Genomic DNA, 24,447 nt, shown 5'->3' on the forward strand with positions numbered 1-24,447 from the left:
GAGATTATGAAACATATTGCAATAAAAACTTTGAAATAGATATGGCAGGGCATTCTATTCAGCTTTTGTTCTTAAGAGGATGTAGTACATTCAACTAAGTCTGTTTCTTGAGGGTCTGTCTGAGTCATATTCTTAATTAAATCAAGTTTTAATTTGCTTCTGTTGGGAGAAAATTTGGGAGTGATATTTGGCAATACAGTAAAACATTTTGGACATATAGTCCTAATTTCTGGAAGATGCTGCTTGATTTTAATTTTTTCTAGAAGAATCATATGGGGATTCGATCCCCCCCCCCCCCGCCTTGCATTTACATTTAAACACCTATTTACATATGAATAGAGTACCTGCTGTACCTCATCAGCAAGTCTGTCATTTTCTGTAAAGTTGAATTGCAGATATTATAAGCAAAATACACGGGAGAGGAGAATTCCGTTTTGACAGTGGAAGTCTTTAAATTTGAAAACACCCAAACATGTTTTCAACTAAACAATCTGATCACAATTTATTGCACCGGACAAACCAAGTAAAAAAACAAGGTTAACACAGGCTATGGCATCAACTTTTTGTTTAGTTTCCAGCTGAAATCAGTTCAAATGACGAATTTATAAATTTTAATAATCATCCCAATTCAGATGTTGAGAAGCACTAGAGTTTCTTAACATTAACAAGCCTCTTAAACTTCAAAAGCAAATCAAGCACTACACTGTATCATTCAGTCTTATTAATAAAATAAAATTGACTGAATACCATTAATCAATCATATAACAAATGATGAGATAATTAATGATGGCAATAATGGATGCTGTTTTCTGATTTCTAAAATGCGCAATGCTTCAAAATTTGTAATGTTATAACACTCTATTTCAACTCTATAATTTCTCAACAACAGCTAAAACCACTGAAATAAACATTTAGGTATTTGTCGACATTTAAGAGCACTAAATATTTTTCTTTATTCATGAATGAAGTTAATAATTAAATCAAAGACAGTCTACATTTTTTGCACTCTCTATTTTTTTTCCATATAATTTCAATTAATAATAAGCTTCATTACTAATGAACATTAATGAAAGAAGGTAAAAACTGCAATATAAGAAAAAATAACTCATTGAACATTAGATTGAAAAGAAAAATTATAAAAAATATGCGTTTAAATACTTCCTAATCAAGACCAACTCTTTAATGTTATAAATTGAAATTTGCTTTCAGTAATCAACAAAAAAAAAAACCTCCTGTATTACAGTAAACAGCATTCAAAGTTCTTTAATTTATGAAAAATCATTCCATAAATCATAGAAAACACAACATTAAATCTTTATTTTTTTAAAACACATTAGTTTTAAAATCCATACCTTCATATATTTTTTAAAATATATCAATTAAAATATAAGTAATGTAAATAAGTATATACATGTAGTTAAGTATACTGTGGTACGGTGTTAAAGCAGTAAGATAATGTGGTATAATGAGATCAAATTATTTAATCCAGAATCATAATGTAGAATCATGTTGCTAGTGGCTAAATCAGTCAAGCACTACCAATTCAATAGTTTATCTTAGCTAGCTCACTGTATGCCTCCATCTTTATTTAAGACAAAATCACCCTCACCCTTCCTGTCAATAATCCAAATATTCTCGCCAAAATGCTGTGGTTTCCGTAACCATGTTTGAAAATGTACATTGATCCAAGTTGAACATAAGTAATATACATACCTTATGGCAGGCAGTCTCATTGTAAACGATATTTAAGATAAAATATGTTTGAAATTATCAGCCAACAAGATGCTCGCAAGTTCTTCCTCCACTCTTCTTGGCGCTTTCCTAACACCTTATTCCATTTGGAACCAATATGGAGCCATAAGCTTTTCAGTATCCCCCCCAGCAACAGGAGTGTTGTCAACATTAGTAAAAATAATGGTAAAGTCAGAGATGGTTCATTCCATATAATTAACATAGATTGTTAATGAGTTTGAATTATTACCTGCATAAACTATGTAACTACCTGAGAGAGGCTCAGAGCTGACGGACAGAAGAGCAGAAACCAAGATGGCTTACCTGTTTAATTATTGCTGTTTGAGCAAGTTTGGCTGGATCTGGTTTTGTTTCTCCATTTAGACTTTCTGTGGCCGTCCCATCATTAGAATCAGTGTCCATTTTTAAATGTGTAAAGGAATTCCAGAGTCAGGTGCTGTCTGGCATTAGATCTCGCGTCTGCAAGACAAGAAGAGCTGGTAATGTTCTAATATTGATTTTTACTGATTCTCTCAGCTAGAATAGCCTTTATTTCTGTATGCATTCACCATAGTCTATTTCTTAGCATTATTTGGTAACAAATTTACCAAATTTTTGGGGAGGGGGAATGAGGAATGCTCCCTTTGCTAATTAATAATTCACTCATATATAAACAGACGTGAATATTTCATTGAACAAAGAAAATTATTATAATATGAGGGGAAACTGTCATAATATATACAGTACACGCGTACATGTAGCTACGCAAACTCCAAGCCCTTGCCAATTACATAGATCAGGACTCATTGGGTAGACAAGGCTTGCTTAATATATAATCAAGCTCATCATGTGATTTTAATGCAAGCGAGCAAACCTTAGAATCCAATTTATTTATCAATACAACTATGGATTTACGTAAATGCGAAAAAGTTACTGTGAGATGTCCATTATATCAAATTAGATTATTTCTGAAGCAGTAGACCTCCATTAATGGTAATAGCTTTGTTTAGATATATGATGAACCATTTCCTATCACAATATTTATATATCATTTCGTACTGGGAATATGAAAATTAATGCACATCATTATATTAAGTGTATAAAATAGTTAATACACAACAGCTATTTTCTGGTTATAAATTTGGGATATGGTATTAGGATATTTATGTAAATTTGAACAAGTAATATCTATGAGGTGGTTAATGATATGTACATTTACTTATCATTTATATACATGTAATAAATATAAACAGTGTAAAGCCATCAGACGATTTCATAATTTATCTTTAACTAAATACATAATTTAAACAATGTAATCAAATCAGTAAAAAAGAAATAATTGAATTAAGATTTATAAAACAAGATCATCAGAAAAATTACTGACTGAAGAAACAAGTATATTGTGCTGTCTGCTCTGGCAAATTTATAATTTTCTATGAACACAAAGTAAGTAGATGTTTGGATGTGTCTGTTTTGAATATTATATAACTTTTGAGTTCAAAGTTATATTTCCTCTCTTTAAAAAAGAAGTACAGGACGAGTACTATGGAACAGGAACTGAGTGTGCCTTTATCGCAGCCTTCTTGGAATTGTGATGTCATATCAAACAAGCATACCAAGTTTTATGTCGATCGTATTTAAATTGGCAGAGCCTTGGGCTCTTTTGAAGAGCGCTGCACGATGAGTAGCGCTTTGGTTCCGGGTCCAAATGAACCCAACATCAAAACAGCTACTGTAGATGTATTTCAAGTTATAAACTAGTTCATCAATAATGATGCTGAAGCATTATTTCAACACTGAAAAAAGACTAATTTTGCTTTATTTATATGTAATAAGATCACAATTAGGCTTCTTCCAACTGCCTAAAACAATCAATGAAACTCTATAACACAACTTTTGAATTCATTTTTAATCACCATCAATGTAGATAATTACGTGTTTCGGTCCTTCGGTCGAAACACCTATTGTTTTCGTAAGTGTTTTTATTATTATTTTTTTTTGTGAAATTTAATCACAAAACTGTACATGGTGCAAACATTCTGCCAACATAGATGTGGTTGGCGTGGATCTATTTATTAAATATAAATTGGTTTATTTTTGACAATGGTGTTTTACGGATGGGACAAAAAATAAAATCAGACTGCTTATGTATCGGTTATTATATTAAACATACATTATGCAAGAGTTAAATCTGCCAATTGCAGGTCTTTCTTTAGGCCTGAAATGTTATCTAAATGTATCAAGTTGAAACTTGGTAGCAATAAGAAACACATTGATACCTCCAAAATGGTATATTAAAACTTTTTGTGGTTCCAGAAACTACTAGAAATTACTGAGGCTTTCCGATTTTTCACGAACATGAATGGTTCTCTCCATTTTAAAAATAGACCAAAAATGACATATGGTAGAGTTAGCCCTAGATATTATCTTTCATTTTCAGAGAATTTGTTCCAAAACTTTTTTTTTGTTTTGAACCTACTCCAAATGGCAACAATTCTTAGGGAGGCAATTTTTGAATTTCGATTTCGTTTACTTCCAGTTTCACTTTGAATTTTGTTTGACTTTTGACCTATCGGTGACCTAACCTTTCAATGACCCTTGACCTTTGTAGATATGATGACCCTGATGTCTACTAACAATTAATATCAAAAGTTTGGTCTTCAAGTATAACTTCCTGTTTTATTACGAGTTGAAAATGACCATTTTTTCCTCTTTAATAGGTATTGGATGTTACTATACTCAATAATTAATGGTGTAACTTGATTATTGACATGACAAGGTACGACCTGACGTACCGAAACACGTCAGTAGTCGGTACTCCTTCGGAGTTCTAGTTTAGTTTTATTTCTGAATTTAATCTGCAGCAATTAACATTGTACTCTCTCCTCTCCCTACTGTCTCCCTCTGTGTTTGGATAAGTTTGTCTGCTTTACTGTGCAGTATGCAAAATGCATCAAATTATCAACCATTTTGTAAATGAAAAATATCAAATTCTGTCACAATTGACAATTTCAGGAAATTATCAACTGTTTGTCTCTCTTGATACATTTGTTTAAAAAATTAAATTAGTTGTGCATTGAAGAGGAAAAAGATCTCTTTGTAAAGTTGCATCGCAGTGCCAAGGGATCTTTTTTCTAATTTATTAAATGTGTAGGCAACAACAGGATAAATGCACTGGAGAACTGAACGGAAACACCAGATAAGGAATCTAATAACTAGCGGGGACATGTTTAACAAAACAAGTTATTAAAAAACGCCTGGGTGTTTATATAAGCTAGCAATTTAAACACTAGATTATTTCTTATTGTGAAATTCTGGCTCAAAATAATGGCCAGCATAATTTTGTTAGTGCTCTTTGAATGAGTCCTTTTGAATTAGATTTTGGCTCCGGTATAAATCCGTAATAATCTATTTTTTTGATTAATTCTAGAACCTTAGAGAAATAGAGTCCTTGTAATAATATGAGTTAGCCGATAATGTGTCATCCGATGTCTTAATACAATTGAGTAACTAACTGTACACATAGCAGTTTAAAGGCAGAGAAACATCTGATCCTTTATAAAATGACAATTAAAGGAACACTGGGCCATCAGGTGTCAGTATGACAGGCTTTTCCCAGTCAAATAGTTCTTTGATTCTGTTAGACCTTTTTTTTAGTAAGTTATTAGTGCTTTTTAAGATCTGTTTGGTGGGTAAAATAATCTAGCCATAAAAACTTTATGAACAATACTTCATTATAATTTTGAAAGAGAATGGCCTAAATGACACCTCTCCTATCTACTTACATAAATGTCAAGAGATTATCCAACCTTTAATCTGAGAACATTTTGTGAAAATATGAGCTTTATCAATGATTTGATAATATAATAACTATATTTTTTATCTTAAGCTTCTTAACTACAGTTTAAAAAATACTTTTTATACCTTATTTGTCTGTTAATGAAATTGGTTATTGACCTATCTTTCTATTTGTTTAATAACTAGTAATTTAAAGGCAGAAAAACGTCTTCATAGTAAAAGTTAGTTTGAATTAAATGTATGCTTGCAGCACTAAAACTGACACTTAATCAATAGTATAGCTGGCTTTAATAAATTCTACCAAGACTTGCCATAACTTATAAAGCAGATCTAGAATTTCTGAAGACATTTAACATTTTTATTGATTATTTCTTGTCAGATCCCAGGCCAAATTAAGACTAAGCTGTTAGATTTTATTGACACGAGTATACATTAGTGAAGTTGGTTTGGGTGGAATTAGGTTTGTGGTTTTACTTTGAAGAGTAGCAACACTGTATAAATTGGAAGTTGATTCAAGCTTACTATAAATAGTATTAAAGGAGCTAAATCGCTAATATTTGGGAACTAGAAATTGACACAATGGGTCACAACACATATAATAATGTAATATGAATGTATATAAACTGATTTACATCCAATCGTTTCCATTTTACTCTAATTTCAAATCAGTTATGTTCGGCGAAATACACCAGAAGTCTCAATTGAATGGCAATCTCTAGTGTCTGGTTATTCCAGTTGACATAGTATTTATTGCGCATGCTCTCCAGATAAGAATATGCCGTCACTGTTTGTCATGACTTGTGGAATATGTCTAGCCTCGTTCTTTGAGTCCCTTGATAGAAATGGGACTGAAACACATTATGGTACACAATTCGTGTACCAATGGTAAAATGTTTATTTTGTCTTAAATATTGGACATCAGAAGACCATCCTTTCCCGGCAAGATCACAACATCAATGTTGATTTAAATTGACAAATAATTTGTGTTTTCAATGTCGAAGACTTTGGATGATATTTAGTTAGAGACTTAGCTATACTTTAATATATATTATCCACAGAAAACAGTACATCTCCTTGTAACATGGGCTACTTTATAAATAGAGTGAGTAGGAGCAGAACTGTTTATCTGAAGTTCAAATGCAGACAATTTCAATTCATTCACTGACCAATAGTGTTATGATTTTTCAACCCATGCATTAAAACTTTCACAATCTTGTTTTAGACTGTGTTTAATAGAAGAAAATCTGCATTGTATGTTTATTTTTACCTTGTCGGTTAAAGATTAGAGTTAATTACGCATATGTTGTTTTTTTGCCATGAAGATAACTTACTGTGCATGCCCAAAGCTAATTGGAACAGTTTTTAACAAAAGCATTCTCGAAGATAGAGAGCTGGAACTGTATTTGCCCCATCTTAGTGTTTCGACAATAAAGTTAAACTGGTTTAACGATCGCCAGGATTTTAAATCAGTTTAACTTTAGCATCTGAACAGGCTATTAGATTAGCAAATAGAATTTCACAAGTTCAATTAAGTAGTTATATATAGGTAAACTTGGTCAATGACTACCAATTAAATTTAGTCCTTGATAAAGCTAAGATTCCCAAATTTTGGTACTACTGGTCTTCATTTCAGGTCACATCCATTATCAGTCAGGTTTAAAAGAGGTCCATTTTTTCCTCAATTCAGATTTAAATTTAAGTTCACTACACTTCTAAAAATGTTTTTAAAGCAACACAAACACATAATAGAGATGATTCTGGTAAACAAAAAAATAAAAGAAAAAAATCTGACTTTAAATATTTCTATTCATGTTTGTAGGAGAGCTTTTCATCATAAAGTTACTTATCTTTTCATCAGTAATCAGTGTTTACATATAATCTTAAGAACTCAGTTAGCCGAAAGACAAGCTTAGACCAATGTTAAATTAATGCCATTTTAATCTCTATTCATTATTCCCTATTTAAGGAAACCTATTATATATACTTTCTTAATATAGATTTTAATATCATGTAGACCATCTTAACTCGATTTCAGAATATATACATTGTAGGATATTGTCATATCATGATCATTCAATACTTTACTTTCATTTATATTTTGGCTTAGAATTAATATTAGAGTAACAAACCCATTCAGTTAAAATGATAGGTTGCCAGGCAACAAAATCCCACACTGGAACCATTCTTCTTTGTTTCACTAATCTGAACAATGCATATAAATTGCAAACAGAGCGGATGATAACATTTGTCGACAGAACATTCACAAGATTATAAAAAGTTATCAATGGCAATTACTCTGGAAGTTCAGAAATCCCTGATATGTATCACAAATGTAAACGATATGTTTATAAATTATTAAAACAAGAAATTGCTGGACAGGGGCACTGACAATATACAGTACAACTCCATGTTAATTCAAAGGAAAGTGGGTCTGTAGGCCAAATCAATAAAATTGCTTGTAGTTCTATATGATGCACTGGACAAGGCATGCTATACTTTCATGAACATTTCAAGCAATTCATAACTCTCATGTACCTGAATGCTTTTAAGCAGTGACCCACTAAAAAGCATTGACCAATTCTTTTTAATAAATATCTATTTTGCTTGCATTATGAGATATATCAGTGTAATAACATTTAATGTTGATTTTTTTTTGATTGCCTCAAGTGGACAAGGAATTTGGCCAATACCTGCCCTTGAAATTTGTGAGTTTATTTTAGAGGAAGAGAGAAATGGGGTTTAACAACCACTTAAAAGAAACCAAATTTTTTTGGATCTAACATATAGTACATATTTATTTCCTTTATTTGTCTGCTGGTAGGGTTCATTAGTAGTGGGAGGAAATTGGAGGACCAGGAGAAAACCAATGAAGTTAGGAAGTTTATCATTCAATTATAAAATTGTTTTGGGAATACTAATATTTCAATTTATGTACACTCCTCCAGCATTATTCCTGTGATTTCTATCACACACACACACACACACAAAAGCAACAGAACTTACATTGCTTTTTTTCTCTTAATAGATGAGTTGAGATGGAGGCCAATTATTTACTGTATTTGGCCTGTAACCATTTTAAATGACAGCTCATCCAATATTCCTCGGATTCCATCTCTTCATTATCTAAGAGAATATTGATGAGCGGTGCCTGAAAGAGTAATCCTGTCTAATTTACCCACATTCCTTCAAACTTACTTCCATATTGACAGAAGCTCAAAGACGTGGTTCCGAATTGATTTTAATAATAAGAGCATCCTAACGCAAGAAACTGTCTGAATAATCCCATCTAAAACAGAACCACCATTCCATTACTCCTGCTGTTTCCAAGGCAACCTGATGATTTTTTTAACTGTAGAAATGCAACCAAATACCAATAAAAGACCACGCAAAGTTGACATAATAGTAATCCCTTTCAGGAAACAGATTTCATCCACGAATAACGACAATGATTAAATCTGGGCTCTTGTAATTTTTCTGTCGATGTGTCGATGCGATATGCATTATTTACATTTCTATTTTCCATAACACTTGTTTTTATTGGCTATTAATTTTCTTTAATCACAATCTAAATGAAAAGAGCATATTCTGATCTGCTCTTTGTTAATGTCTGGGTGATACCCTGTTCGAAGAAAAAGACTGGCATTTAATATAAAATATTATCGGATCCTATAATTCAATTCTGTCAATTGGATTCACGATTATAATTCCTGGGGGAAATTTGTATTTTGTTTATAAAAACTTTGCCATTTAACTGCTTCAATTCATATAGAACAATAATATATATATAATAGATGGAAAATATCCAATAACATTATTTGTAATATCTTTGACACAAGTAATAAATGGTTTTATCTGTGATGCTTTTGATGAAGCAATACACTATATGATATCGGTGTTAATATTTTCTTGATTTGCTTCTAAAGTCTTCTAAACCAGAGGTTGCCAGGCAAGATACACCCACATTTTGCAAGAGATTTATAGAGAACAAGCTAAAAACAAAAGCGATTTTTCGTATATTCAGGGGCCATATTCCAGCAAGGTATGGCCTGAAATGTGCAAATATCAAAAGGGATTGAGATCTTTGGGATATAAAGATATATTTTAAGTTTCATCAAAATCGGATAAGAATTGTGACCTCTAGAGAGTCCACAACCTTCATATAACATACTTTTATACAATTTGCGTACAAAGAGTGGTCATTTTGTATGGCAGTTTCATTTCGATTTTCCCGAAATATGAATTCAACCTTCACTATGGTGGAATGGTGATATATCTAAATGGTTTTTAAAATCGGATAAAAAATTGTGACTTCTTAGAGAATCCACAAAATAAAAATGCGATTTTTTTTAACAATCAGGGGCCATAATCCAGGAAGTTAGGTTCGGATATGTGCGATTATCAAAAGGAACCAAGATCTTTGTGATATAAATATATAAATTTTGTCCAGCAGTTTTGGTCCGATTTTCACGAAATTTGAACTTAACCATACTTAGTGTGTAACTTGTTACGGTGATATATTCACACTTTTTTTTAAATCGGATAAAAATTGTGACCTCTACAGGGACCAAGCTAAAAACGAGATTTTTCGTACAATCAAGGGCCATAATTCAGGAAGTTACAATCCAATATGCACGAATAGTGAAAGGAACCAAGATCTTTGGGTTATAAACACGTATCAGATCAAAATTGTGATCTATAGAGGGTCCACAACCTTGGTATACCAGATGTTTACACTATTTGCATATGAGGAGCGGCCATTTTGTCACGCAGTTTTAGTATGATTTAGATAAAAATTGGTATGAAATAAGCCAACAGTGAGGCTGATGTGCCCCCGCCAAATCCCAAAATATAAAGATGGCAAATATTAATCATTGCACATTTATCTTTTTCAAAAGTATCGAGCAATCAAACTGTTTATTTATACTTAGTCTAAGCATAAAATGTTCACGGCCAAACAGTCAAGGTGTTGAAGTACCTGGTAGTGAAACTATACACTAAGTTTCATTACTTTCCATCAGTTAGAATCAAAGTTATCTTATCCCAAAGCATCAACCAATGAAATTGTTAACTTTGCTTAGCTTTAGTGGGAAATGTTAATCATTGAACTCTGTCAAGACATTCACCTAATCAAGTTTAAACATTCTATACACACAGTTTCAACACTATTACTCAATTAGAATCAAAGTAGTCGAGCTCCAAAATCTCAACCAATCAAATAGCTTATTGCTCTGCTTACCCGAAAAAGCTCATTATCGAACTTCTTCAAGGTATTGATGTCATAGATCAGATCAGGTTTCATCATTCTCCCTTAATTAGATCCCAAGTTATTGTGTTCCAAAGCATTAACCAAACATGCTGCTTATTCCTGCTTACCCTAATGAACGCCTACACAAAGATTGAACATTTTATCTCAATTAGAAGGAGAGTTATTGTGCTCCAAAGTCTCGACCAATCAAATTATTTATCGCTCTGCTTACCCTCTGCAGAAAATGCTCATTACTGCACTTAATGAAGGTATTGATGTAATGAAACTATACACCAAGTTTCATCACTCTCTCTTAATTAGAACTAAAGTTATCGTGTCCCAAAGCATCAACATTTCATTAAATCTGTATCACCAGAGAAAACTTCAATAAAATTGTCTGACATGAACCAACTTTTTAATCAGGAGGAATAATAGAATTAATCTTTTCCCAAGACTACAGTATATTTTAATTTACTTAATTAAAGATTTATTTGTGTCTACATGCTACATGTACATGCAGCATAAAAATAAATGAAATGATGTTTTACTTCTATAAAGTAGACACATAGGGAAACAGGAAAAAAACTAGGTTTAAAGAAAAGGCAAAAAATCTATTTTCTTCTATGGCTGTTCTACTTGCAAAAATACATGTAGGAAAGAAAGTCAATGGGATGTAATATCATTTAACCCTTTACAACCTAGAGCTCATATGTTAATGACCACGGTCACCTCTGGGATGGGCATCCCATCTTTTATATACTTTTTGATTTCACTCTCAAAATCATCGAATATCATGAGAGAGTAGTGAGAGAAATGAGTTTAATGTCAGTTCAACACAACTACATGTATTATAGGACTAAAATGTTGATGACTACACATGATACATAGTGCACCACCTTGAACCCTTCAGCCACCCCCAGGACTCCCCAGGAATGATATCAAATTGTCAAATATAGTTTAATGTTCAAGTCAAATTTCAAGAATGTTTGTGAAAACCATAATTCATTATTCAGAGATCTTGCGATTAGATTACCTTGCAGTATCATATTAATACAGTTCAAAGGTTGCTTTGATTTAGTAAAGTTTTGGACCAAAATACACATGTTTTTTTTTTTAATTTTTTAACAAATTTTGGCAACGGTTTTACTAATTAAGACAATTCTCATCAGATCATCAAATTATATTCCTGGGTAGAACATTTAGATTAAAATGTACCTCACATGCTTAAATTTACTTGTAGGTCTACTGGAGATTTACAATATGTAGTACTCTCAATATAACAACAATCTTTTCTTTTTTCAGATATTAAACACTCAATGTAAAACATTGTATAAGAGGAATGATGGTTGTACCAATAGTCTTTATAGATCCTTATAAGCAGGAGGTAAATTAAACAGGATTGGTAATATCTACCCATAAGCCCTTTTTAAGCAAAAACTTGGATTGAGAGAGGTTAAATGAAAGGATCAGAAGTTCCTCCTTATCTTTCTTTTTTTATTACAGTTGGATCTCTAAATGGTATAAATTTCAAGCATGTCAAAATATATTTGTTAATGAAACAGGTATGTTTAAAAAGGTCGCTAAACCTCATTTAAAATTTTGTCAAAATATTTCAACACATCCAGCCAGCATTTATAAAACTACATGAATTAGAATATAAGTATATGACTAATTTATTCTAGTCAATTTATTCAGTTAGATTCTGATATTAGTTTTGAAAAGTCTTTTAGCAGAGAATCAGACTGTGAATGGTATCTGAGTTTCCACTGCCTTCATTCACACTCCTAACAAATTCTAATTTTCTACCTCATCTGTTAATACAATTATTATAAAACATTTTGAACGAGGATCATGCGGTTTCTTTTTTTTGTGATTTTATCCTACTAGAAGATCTGTGATAAATTGCGTACTATGGAATCATGTCGTGTCAGGAAATTGATATCCTGTTGTCATCAATAATCTAAAAGAATAAAACCCTTATGTCAAGGATAATTATAATGTTCAGACATATTACAGGTATTCATAAAGACACAGTTTGATTTGTTTTTTATCGCACAAAATATAACACCCTTATATTTTCGAGCATACTTTTGATGGTGACAATATTATATCTTACAAATTTAAGGGGAGTGGCCAGCTAACTATACAAGTCATGGTTTCAGTCCAAGACTTAAATTACATGTGAAAAGTAGAAGGGTCGCCTGATTAACGGTTAGTTTTACCAGTGGCTTCCTCCCACTTCTAAAATGGACGTTTAAAACCCCATTTCTTTCTCACTCTCTTCATGAATTTATAAATGAGATAGTAAATCAAATAATATCTACAGTAAGAACTATCATTGTGTTTACTTTTGTAATTAAATAATTTAAATTTATTTTAGGTGTGTTAATATAATTTAATATATTTGATTTTTTAAATGTTTCCATTTTTATTTAATAAAACCAACCCCGGAAGATTTTAGAAAAAAATGATGTTAACCATGACAGCTCGTATCTCTTGTATCTATAAGCCTATGTAGCCTAATTTTCTTAAATTAATTCTAATCTGTATTCTTATCCATTTAAATCAAATACAATCCATTGATTTTTTTATGTCTAGATTTTAACTTTCTCGTTAATGGGGTTAATTCTGAATCGATGAAATGTATATATTAATGTTGATTGATCCTCAAAGTAGCTACTGTATTTTATTAAATAAGGGCAAAAAGCCCTGTTTAAATATCATTTTGGGATCATAAGGATTCCGAGACAATTGATTTCAGACCAGAATATGGTTACTTTGAGTACAGGAACCAGAGGGATGGTACCAACTGGAACTGATGATTTTGCTTTCATGTGCTTCTGAACCATAGTCTAGCGCAGGTGATTCTTGAATTGTGCAAGAGCGAAGACGCTAACCGCTATACATACTACTACTACCTGTTGTTTTAACGCTTCCACAGAAGTGATATCACAGACAAGGCTTAGGAGAGCCGAAGCTTCTTCCTGTTTTAAGAATATGATTTAGCAATCTTTCCATTTGCGGCCTTTAGGCCATGGAATAGGTTTAGTTGGATATTCATCTTTTTATTAAATACAAAAAACAAAAAGTAATGTGTTGGTAGTCGATTTCTCTTCTGGATTGGTAGATGTCGTCTTTGTGGGATTAGTGTTTAGGTGCCAGACCTGTCTTATCGTGGTCTCTCCTTACTCCACTATCCCACTCTGCAGATTTGGTGTCGTTTTTAGCTGTTTAGTGTTTAGTTAGTCACAGTGATAAATACTGAATGCAGTATACATTGGGGGAATGTTGATAACGGCATGCACTCCTCGAAATGAAATGGGGTCTAATGTAATACATGTACTTTTCTGCACCAACTGGGCTAATGGAGATGTACATACACCTATAAAGTGTGCTATGTGGGAAATTTTGCCCAGAAAGCAGTGCTACTGCCTACTCTTATATCACATTCAAACTGTCAATAGTTCTTTTATATGCACACATAATATGTGTTCATTGTACTTTGGTTTTTTTGTGCCATCCAAACAACTAGACACTGTTCTTTTGCCTTCTGTCCTGCACCACTAACAAGGGGGAACTGCACCGGAAAAACCTGAGGATCTTTCTCGGACAACACCGTGAGTAAACCTTAGACCTCCTAGTTAGCAAGCGAGCATCTTATTCACTGAGGCACTGCAGCTCCCTGCACTACATAACACAGAGGAATATTCAATGATAAATATACCCAAGTTCCTTTTTTGACATTATTGTATTTTCTGAATGGCAAAATAAGAGGTGTAAAAAAAGGTAATGCCATTTCAACATGTTTCTTAAAAAGAATCATACTTCACATATAAAGATAAGGCATACAATTTTTAATTCTATGTACATGTACTTTCACGATAGGATTATTTCTACATGTACATGTACATGTACTGTATTTCTATATGTATACCATCTATAAAAGGGAAAGATATATTTTTTGTCAACTTTGATTACAACATAATGACTCTTCTAATTAATATGGAAATTGTATGTTTCAAACTTGATTACATCAAAACCCCTAAATTGGAATAACTGTCTATTGTGATCTTGAGCTTGAACTAGTCTGGTTGCTAAGCGACAGAAAGGAATCAATATGTATGACAATCTATAGTAACTTTATGTTTTGATTGTTCAATGGTCAAATTAGATAAAATGTTGCATACATGTATTATGTTGAAAACTGGAATTAATTCTACTCAAACATTTGAGTCTAAAAGAATAGGACATCATTCCCTCTCTCCAGTTAGACATTTTTTATAAAGCTCTGACATCATTTTCAAAGATAGGTTGGCAGGCAACGAAACATATTCCCACAGTAGCTAAATCTTGTCCGGACAGTCATCAAGAGTTGTTGCATATTTTTCTTTCGTCGATAATGAAACATTTATAATACACTAAAATCTCCATAACAATAACAACTCATTAAGTAATTTGTAGCACTATCGTTGTTGCGACATGGTTTTTTAAATTTATAGACAAGGAATAGAGAAATAAGATGGGTTAAAACAACATTTTTATCTTTACAAATTATTCTCTATTGTCAGTATTAGCTATGGTATGAGTTTATTTAAAACGCAAATTAATTGTTTATGTAATTTTTTGTGAATAACGGGAAAGGGGGTCTGAGTTCAACGATAGATTGTGTCGAAAAACATGTGACGGAAAATTACGATTGCATTATTTGGCTTGTTTGACCAATCTCTATACTTATTTACCGGTACATGTTATTTGACCAATTAGATAATTGAAGATCCAGAGCCAAAAGCTACAAAACTATCATATTTGTGAGAATTCGTTAGACAGAAGCTTGGTTCTAGAAGGAAAAAGATGTAGAAGTTTCTATTCAGCAGACTCGCCCATATCGAGTCTGGCTGGCTAGAGTTAAGAATAACTTTAGTATTGCATTCTATACTATGCTTAGATGTATCCAGCTTGATATATAAAATGTAAAAACGAACAGTTACATTGTTATAACTACTGAGAAGACAAACGTCTAAGAAAACAGTAAAAAGTAAATACACAAAGTGAAGCAGAAATAAAGACAGCTAGAGACAAATTCTAGACGATCACAAGGCCACTAAAATATGTAGTAAGAAAAGATGCATGGGTCGTACATAGGATGTGGCGACCGGTTTGGCCTGACCCGCTCTCCACGTGAGACAGAAAGGCCCATGGTGCTACATATTATCAGAAAATAATTAGAATTTGTTTGGCTTCTAGTTCTGCCCCATGCTAACATTTAGTATACAAAACATTTAATATCATGGATTTAACTGTTCAAGTTATCAAAAATCATTGAAAGCCAATATACTTGTTCATCTCAAGACCTTAAACTCTGTTTATCAATCTAAAGTCAATCGAATAATTACTTTGGCCTGCAGAGCATACACAAGATTTTTTCTAAGTAATCAAGGGCCATAACTCTCAGTAATTATCGGAAATTGTTGAAAATCTATAGGATTTTCGCCACATGACCTTAGACACTGTGCATAAATTTAAAGTCAATCGGATATTAACTTTAGCCTCTAGAGTGTCCACAAGATATTTCAAAGTGATCAAGAGCCATAAACACTGTGTATAAATTTAAAGTCAATTGGATATTAACCTTAGCCTCTAGAGCTGTATAAAAATTTAAGAACTCGTAGTTGTGGATTTAAACTTCTTACCATAATTCTATAATATATTACTATGAAATTTACAATTTATTTGTTCTCTGATGAACATCATCTTAAATTAAAAACAAATTTTCATCGTTATCCATGGGAATGCTCGATTATCAGTCCGGAATTGCAATCGAGTGAAGTGGAATACAGTCCCATCACAGTTCTGTCAGTCCTGACAACAGTGGTGGTGTGAGTAGAATTGAGACATAATTGTGACAAACAGTAACTGTGTGAATGCACCTTTAATCTGTAATCTTATTCCATAAGGCTTTGAGGGAGTGGGGAGAGAAAGATAACCAATGAGAAGGAAGGGAGAGAAACACACGCTGGGCTGGGCTGTTGTCGTTGGCAGTGAGTGAGAATGGAAGACTGGACTAGTATAATATGCAATAAAATTTATTCGAAACTGAACACCTTCTTGAGTTCGAACCAACGGTATGACAGTAATTAAGCACAACCAATATGTTTCAGCTATCATATTGGTTGGGATGTTTTTTTTTTTTATGCGCTTGGCACATACGTTGTAGCCAGAAATCCCCTTTTCACTCGATTGTTACTATATGTGAGATTTAGCGAATTCAATTCTAGAATGTTTAATCGAGTATCCCCTATATGTTACTTTAGAAGAATAGGTCAGGAGATCAAATTCATGAATTCAGGACCTTTTAGAAAGAAAATGGGGAGTTCAAGAAAGTTTAATTTTCCTCTATCTCTCCATCCCAAATAAAAGCCTTTCCCCATTGGGAGAATCATTCAAGCATTGTCATGTCAGCTTATGGCTCATAAACATGTAAAACTTTAATACATGTAGTATATGTCACATATATGTATGTATAGAAAACTTTGTCAGAAATGAACCAGCCCCTGCCAGGCAGAATACGCCCACATTTTCGAGAGATGGATAGAGAACAAGCTAAAAAGAAAGTGATTTTCCTACAATCAAGGGCCATAATTCAGAAAATTAAAATTTGATATGCGCAAATATCGAAAAGAACCGAGATCTTTGGGTTATAAACTTACATTTCAAGTTTCAACAAAATCAGATAAAAATTGTGACCCCTATAGGGTCCACAACCTTGATATACCATACTTTTTTTACGCTATTTGAGAACGAGGGGCAGCCATTTTGTCTGTCAGTTTTGGGTTGATTTTCACAAAATTCGAACTCAGCCGTCATTAGGGTGTAACGGTGATATATTTATACGTTTTTTTAAATCGGATAAAAATTATGACCTCTATAGGGCCCACAAGCTAAAATAGCGATTTTTCGTACAATCAGGGGCCATAATTCAGGAAGTTATGGTCCGATATGCGCGAATATCGAAAGGAACTGAGATCTTTGGGTTATAAACTCACATTTCAAGTTTCAACAAAATCGGATAAAAATTAGGGTCCACAACCTTGATATACCATATTTTTACACTATTTGAGAACGAACGGCAGCCATTTTGTCTGTCAGTTTTGGGCCGATTTTCACGAAATTCGAACTCAGCCATCCTTAGGGTGTAACGGTGATATAACAATACGTTTTTTTAAATCGGATAAAAATTATGACCTCTATAGGGTCCACAAGCTAAAAACGCGATTTTTCGTACAATCAGGGGCCATAATTCAGGAAGTTACGGTCCGATATGCACGAATATCGAAAGGAACCAAGATCTTTGGGTTATAAACCTACATTTCAAGTTTAAACCAAATCGGATAAAAATTAGGGTGATAAACCTATATTTCAAGTTTCATTGAAATCGTATAAAAATTGTGACCTGTAGACTGTTCACAAACAATTGTGGATGGACGGACAGGGGCGACGACAATATACGCCCACATGAAAATGTGGCTGTATAAAAAATTTTAGCTGACATTTTACACATTTCTTTCAATTCCTAGTTGTCACTAAACAATAATATAATACATGTTGCCTGTCCAACCCTGGATTTGACTATTAAGCAAAATCATTGTGGAAATGGTCCAGTTGAACCAGGAACCCTCCAATAACCCCATATATATACATGTATATAGCAAGAATATTAAAATAATAATAATAATTTGCTACTGTTGTTTTTACCTAAATTATTGCATTCGTTCATTCGTGGGGCTTAACTCCAGCTTCCTCATACTGGTGATATCAAGCAAAAAATGTTTAAGAGTGTGAATAGGGTGAGTAATGGATAGCTGTCAAGATACATGAGTATCTATAATCTAAATAATAAGCTCTGTGGAAACCTGTATTGTTATAAATACAGTATTGGTAAAATACATCTTTTATTCTAATTCTTTCATTAATGGGGGGGGGGGGGGGGATGGCTGAATGGTTAGTGTGTGTGCACTGTATTATAAGGTCTGTCATTGAATCAACTGGCATGGTTACGATTCCTCAACATTACGATAACGGTGTAACAGTGATATATCCAAACGTTTTTTTTTAAATTGGATAATAATTGTAACCTCATGAGGGAACCAAGCTAAAAACGTGATTTTTCTTACAATCAGGGGGCATAATTCAGGAAGTTACAATCCGATATGCGCAAATATCGAAAGGAACCGAGATCTTTGGGTTATAAACATGCATTTCAAGTTTCATCAAAATCGGGTGAAAATTGTGACCTGTGTCCACAAGCTAAAAACATGATTTTTCTTACAATCAGGGGCCATAGTGCCAATATCTAAAAGAACCAAGATCTTTAGGAGATAGACCTATATATCGAGTTTCGTCAAAATCAGATAAAAATTGTGACCTGTAGAGTGTTCACAAACAATTTGTGGACGGACCTACAGGAGCATCTAATATTTTAATCCTTTTATTTATCTACAGTTGAATGAAATTATCAAGGATTTTGCCATCATAAAACCAAGAAAAAAGCTATTCCATTTCTCCATACACATCAGTTTTGTTTCACTGCAAATAATAAAGACTTTACAGTTTAGTATCATTTTATTTTGAATTACACATATATTATGTGGAGCCTTTTAATTAGAGTACATGTACTGTAAAATAACATCTACATGTACAACACACACTTTTTTGCCCTGGGCAGTCCCCTCTAAAATTGGTATACATGTTATTTGGAAACTTCAAAAGAGATTTTCTACACAAAAAAGACTATTTCCATGCTGAAACACATGCTGTATATAGCATGATTTATATAATTAATTTCTTCACAAATTTGACAAAAAATTAACAAGAGACAATTTTTCAAAAGATTAAGGTTCTCTTACGTGAAACGGTTTCGATAGTTATAATTAAACTGAAACATATGCTGTCAATTATCGATGATTGGCAACTCACGTTTTGTTTCACACATCAAAGAATCTTATAATTTTTTTTCACATATTACAATAACATCAAGATTAGTGGTTAATCAGCATTAATAATCTCACTTTGATCGTTGCTGTTTTAAATATTTTCCAAATAGACAATTCAAAGTATGCACTATATTTATCGATTTTGTATTGCCTTTTTATACCCAAGCTTGCTATTGAATATTAAACATGAAAAGAAACAGATATATAAACATTCAAGGCTGAATTGGATAAATGCCGTTTCTATTGATCTATACAGTGCATGACTCAGGTAATAAACAGTAAATTTTATCTGGGAGTTGTAAGGGTGATTATCAAAGGGTACAGGAAGGAGGTGGTGTTCTATATAGTGGCATGTTATACATGGGTATTTATGGTCTTTCCCAGTCAAATACAGTACATCATTATTTTCTGATTAAGACAAATGTTGCTTCTAATTAAGTAAAATGTAAACAACGAAGTTAGTGATTAAAATATATAGACTTCAACAAACACATTCAAATAAACAATCCTACCTCTAGTCAAATAAGATCAAAATAACTGAAATTAAAATAAAATCTTACAGGTTTGAAAAGGGCAGGGTACAGAATATAACAGTTAATCACAGACAACTGATATTCTTAGAAATCAATATTTATTAATTACTGGTAATTGGTTGTACTTTACTTTTTCCGTAAAGGTCACTTAATCTTAAATCTATATTTCAGTAGCACTATCAGTGTGTTTACTTTGAGATTTATGTTAACCTAGAGCTCGGTGATACATGAAATTTCGGATATGGTGTTATTTGAAAATATTATATTGCAATATTTGATTAAAAAATTCATAACGTATCAGATAATAAGGTGTCTTTCATATTAGGAAAATAGCAATATTTGAAAGGCAATATTTGTACAAAAAGAAAAAGCTTACATTTTGCAACCAAACATACGCCCACAGCAGCTAAGTCGTCCAAGCTGTCAACAAGGGTTTTCACTTATTTTTTTCTTTGTCAGTAATGAAAACATTTACAACCCACTAAAATATGATTAAGAGTAACAATCCTTTAAGTACTTATCAGAAATCATTAGAATTTGTTTGGCTTCTAGTTCTGCCCCATGCTATGTTTAGTATACATTTACAGTGTATCACAGATTTAGCTGTTCAAGTTATTGGAAATCATTGAAAAGCAAGGGCTTTTTCGTCTCATGACCTTAAACACGGTGTATAAATTTATAATCAATCGGATAGTAACTTTGATCTCTAGACCATCCGCTTGAATTTTCAAAGTGATCAAGGGACATAACTATGGCAGTAATTACTGGAAATTGTTGAAAATCAATAGGATTCTTCCGATTCCTCGTTTTATGACCTTAAACACTGTTAAATTTAAAGTCAATCGGATATTAATTTTAGCCTCTAAAGCTATTACAACATTTTTCAATGTGATCAAGGGCCATAACTCTAGCAGTAATCATCAATAAATCGTTGAAAGTCAATCGGATATTAATTTTAGCGCCTAAAGCCTCCACAACATTTTTCAACGTGATCAAGGGCCATAACTTTGGCAGTAATTATTGATAAATTGTTGAAAGTCAATCGGATATTAATTCTACAGTGTCCACAAGATTTTTCAAGGTTATCAAGGGCCATAACTCTGGCAGTAATTATCGGCAATTGTTGAAAATTGAAAGACTCCTTTGTCACATGACCTTCAACACTAAATAAATTTGAAGTCAATCAGAAGAGAGAACTCTCATCGAAACATCATCAGAAATAAATCTTTCAAATAACTTGTATTCCATATAATTGTATTGTGTATTGTGTATTATGAGCATACTATTGACCAGGAACCAAGCATGACATCATCGTCGCCATCTTGTAATGGTCATGTCATAACAAAAATCAAAATTCCAGCATCAAAAAGCAATTTTCCAGGGAGCAAGCATGCTAAGTTTCATGTCAATTGTACTTAAATTGGCGGAGCCCTATTTTTTTTTTTTGAAAGTTATTAGTAGTGCTTGGGGCACAGTTCCTGTTAAAAACCTAAAAAGAACCATTTATACAGTGGTCGACCCCATTGTTCATTCTCTGATCATGTGACTTGAAATTTTCACTGTCCTAACAGGATTTATACCTGTATATATATTAGGAAATAATTTTATTTTTGTTTTAGAACACTGACTACCCAACTCCACTGGCATATAAAGAAAACCATCTACACTTATTTTTGAAGAAATGCAAATAACCAGGTTTATTGAGATTGGTGATAGGTTTCAGAATAACACCTGCAGTAGTGTCAAGTTAACTATATCTGTATAAGCTTTTAGTGGTTGATTTGTTACATCTATTAGGTCGTTCCTTATTTGCATTGCAAAACCCCATTTGGCAACCATTTCGAAATAACTCAATATTTTGAGCTGAAACATTCAGAACACAGTAAATATATTATTTCTTCAGGTAGATTCATACATCTTTCATAACAAACCCCTATCTTTTCCTTTAAATTTGTTTTAATACTCTGGGAACAGCAGACTACTTATTTGGAAAACAAAAACCAATATACTTGCTGACTATTGGAAGATAGGTTGCCAGGCAATGAAACATACACCCACAGCAGCTAAGTCGTCAGGGTAGTCAACAATGGTTGACTCATATTTTTTCTTTTGTCAACACCCTAAAATCTGATTATGAGTAACAACCCATTCCACTTCTAGTTCTGCCCTATTCTAACATTTAACATTTAAAGTGATCAAGGGCCATAATTCTGGCAGTCATTATCAGAAAATGTTGAAAATCAATAGGATTCTTCAGCACATGACCTTAAACACTGGGTATAAATTTAAAGTCAATCGGATATTAACTTGAGCATCTAGAGTGTCCACCAGATATTTCAAAGTGATCAAGGGCCATAACTCTGGCAGTAATTGTCAGAAATCGATCAAATCAACAGACTTCTTAGTCTCATGACCTTAAACACAGTGTATAAATTTAAAGTCAATCAGATTTTAACTTAAGCGTCTAGAGCATCCACAAAATCTTTTAAAGTGATCAAGGGCCATAACTCTGGCAGCAATTATTGTAAATCATTGAAAATCAACGGCTTTTTCGTCTCATGACCTTAAACACCATATAAATATAAAGTCAATCGGATATTAACTTTAGCCTCTATATTGTCCAATTGTGGATGCCGGACGGACGGGGATGACGACAATATACAACCACATTTCAATGTCGGCGTATAAAAAACTTATTTAGAAGAAGAAATAACAGACACCAAAGCCAGCACCAAAAATGAAACAGAAACCCTGAAATCCACGACACAACAAGATTTACTTTAAAAAATCCAATAATGCCAACAAGAAGATTTCTACTACCGACGGAATGAATCCGCCCGTTCTAATCTATACCCAGATTTATGTACGTTTATGAACTCCCACCACCCAATAAAAGAAGTTGATATCCGATAGAAATTTCCCACAAGTTCTACAACCTTGGCTATACTGCAAAATGAAGAACATGCGGCACACGCCGCTGCAACAGACTTTTACCACACTTGAACTATTCGATTCTTAAATATTTACCAATTCTAATATTTTAAATAGACTTAATTTAAGAAAATCTTTAATTTACCAATTCTAATATTTTAAATAGACTTAATTTAAGAAAATCTTTAATTCCTATTTTTACATCACAATTTATTTGTTATTATTTTTCATATAATTAATTCAATTTTTTATAATCTATTCAATTATCTATAATCTAATCTAAAATCGTAAACACCCTGATTACCCTAATTGTTTTGTTCTGTTAATTTTAATAATCTTCTGTTTTTCCAAAATTATTATTTGTACATCATATAAATTTTAAAATCCTGTCAGTCACTACTATTGTATATAGAAACTCAGCACAGGACTATTTAATGTTATCCTTTGAAAAAGGATCGTATCACCTGAACATTATGATGAATAAACCATCTCTGTTTTCTATTGTATAACACACACTTGTGGAAAAACAGCTACTTATTTCTATTTAAAATCTGTCTGTACTACTGTTGAGTGGGGACTTTTATATATTCAACCATGTTATTTCTTTACATGTTGGGGTATGATTTGCATACTTAAGAACGTTTGTATCAACAGAAAACCCTGAATTCTGTTTTAAACCCAATTTCTCTTTTACTTTGGAACTAAATACAATGGTTTGCAGAAACCCCTCTATCCATAAATCACATTTACAGAAATAGTTCACTCAGTACTGATACTCCATAAATTATTAAATTGAATATATTAGGGTAGGTGCATTATCAATTTCATGATCAACAAATATATGCTGTATTTATTATCATAAATTGAGGATAAATAATGTCAATTCCCTCATTACATATGTTAATAAATATTTGAATTGCATTACAAGGAATATATGAATAGAAACTTTCTATAACCTGTTTATTTATTATTACAATAAAATATATGTAGGCTTTAACTTTTAAAATAAAATATTGATATTTGAGTTAAATTTGGAGTGTTGGGTATAAATTGCAAGCTATAATTTGTTTTTATCTTTTAATACATGTACAGTCCTTATTAATTAATTAGCATTCATTTATATAATAATTAACATTGCTTATATAAGACATGTAGGGATTTCATTGTCAGCACATATTTCTTGAACAGGTGTTCTTGCCAAGACAATTAATGACAATCC

At 32.5% G+C, this 24,447-nt stretch overlaps 1 protein-coding gene and 1 long non-coding RNA gene across 3 annotated transcripts in view; one reads left to right on the forward strand and one right to left on the reverse strand.

Moving 5' to 3' along the window:
- LOC126831468 (POU domain, class 6, transcription factor 1) overlaps positions 1-24,447 on the reverse strand; it is a 39,485-nt gene that overhangs the window by 13,286 nt on the left and 1,752 nt on the right. For both annotated transcript variants that reach the window (XM_050561977.2, XM_056103503.1), the window contains exon 3: positions 2,056-2,211. In XM_050561977.2, the coding sequence (XP_050417934.1) occupies positions 2,056-2,154 (99 nt within the window). In that variant the 5' untranslated portion in view covers positions 2,155-2,211. The remainder of the gene's footprint in view (positions 1-2,055; positions 2,212-24,447) is intronic.
- LOC126831486 (uncharacterized) lies at positions 1,892-14,365 on the forward strand. The gene is made up of 3 exons (XR_007684181.2): positions 1,892-2,231; positions 12,077-12,336; positions 13,536-14,365. It is a non-coding gene; the product is annotated as an uncharacterized LOC126831486 (long non-coding RNA).

This window comes from Patella vulgata, chromosome 9 (assembly GCF_932274485.2).
Source record: "Patella vulgata chromosome 9, xgPatVulg1.2, whole genome shotgun sequence".
Taxonomy (NCBI): domain Eukaryota; kingdom Metazoa; phylum Mollusca; class Gastropoda; family Patellidae; genus Patella; species Patella vulgata.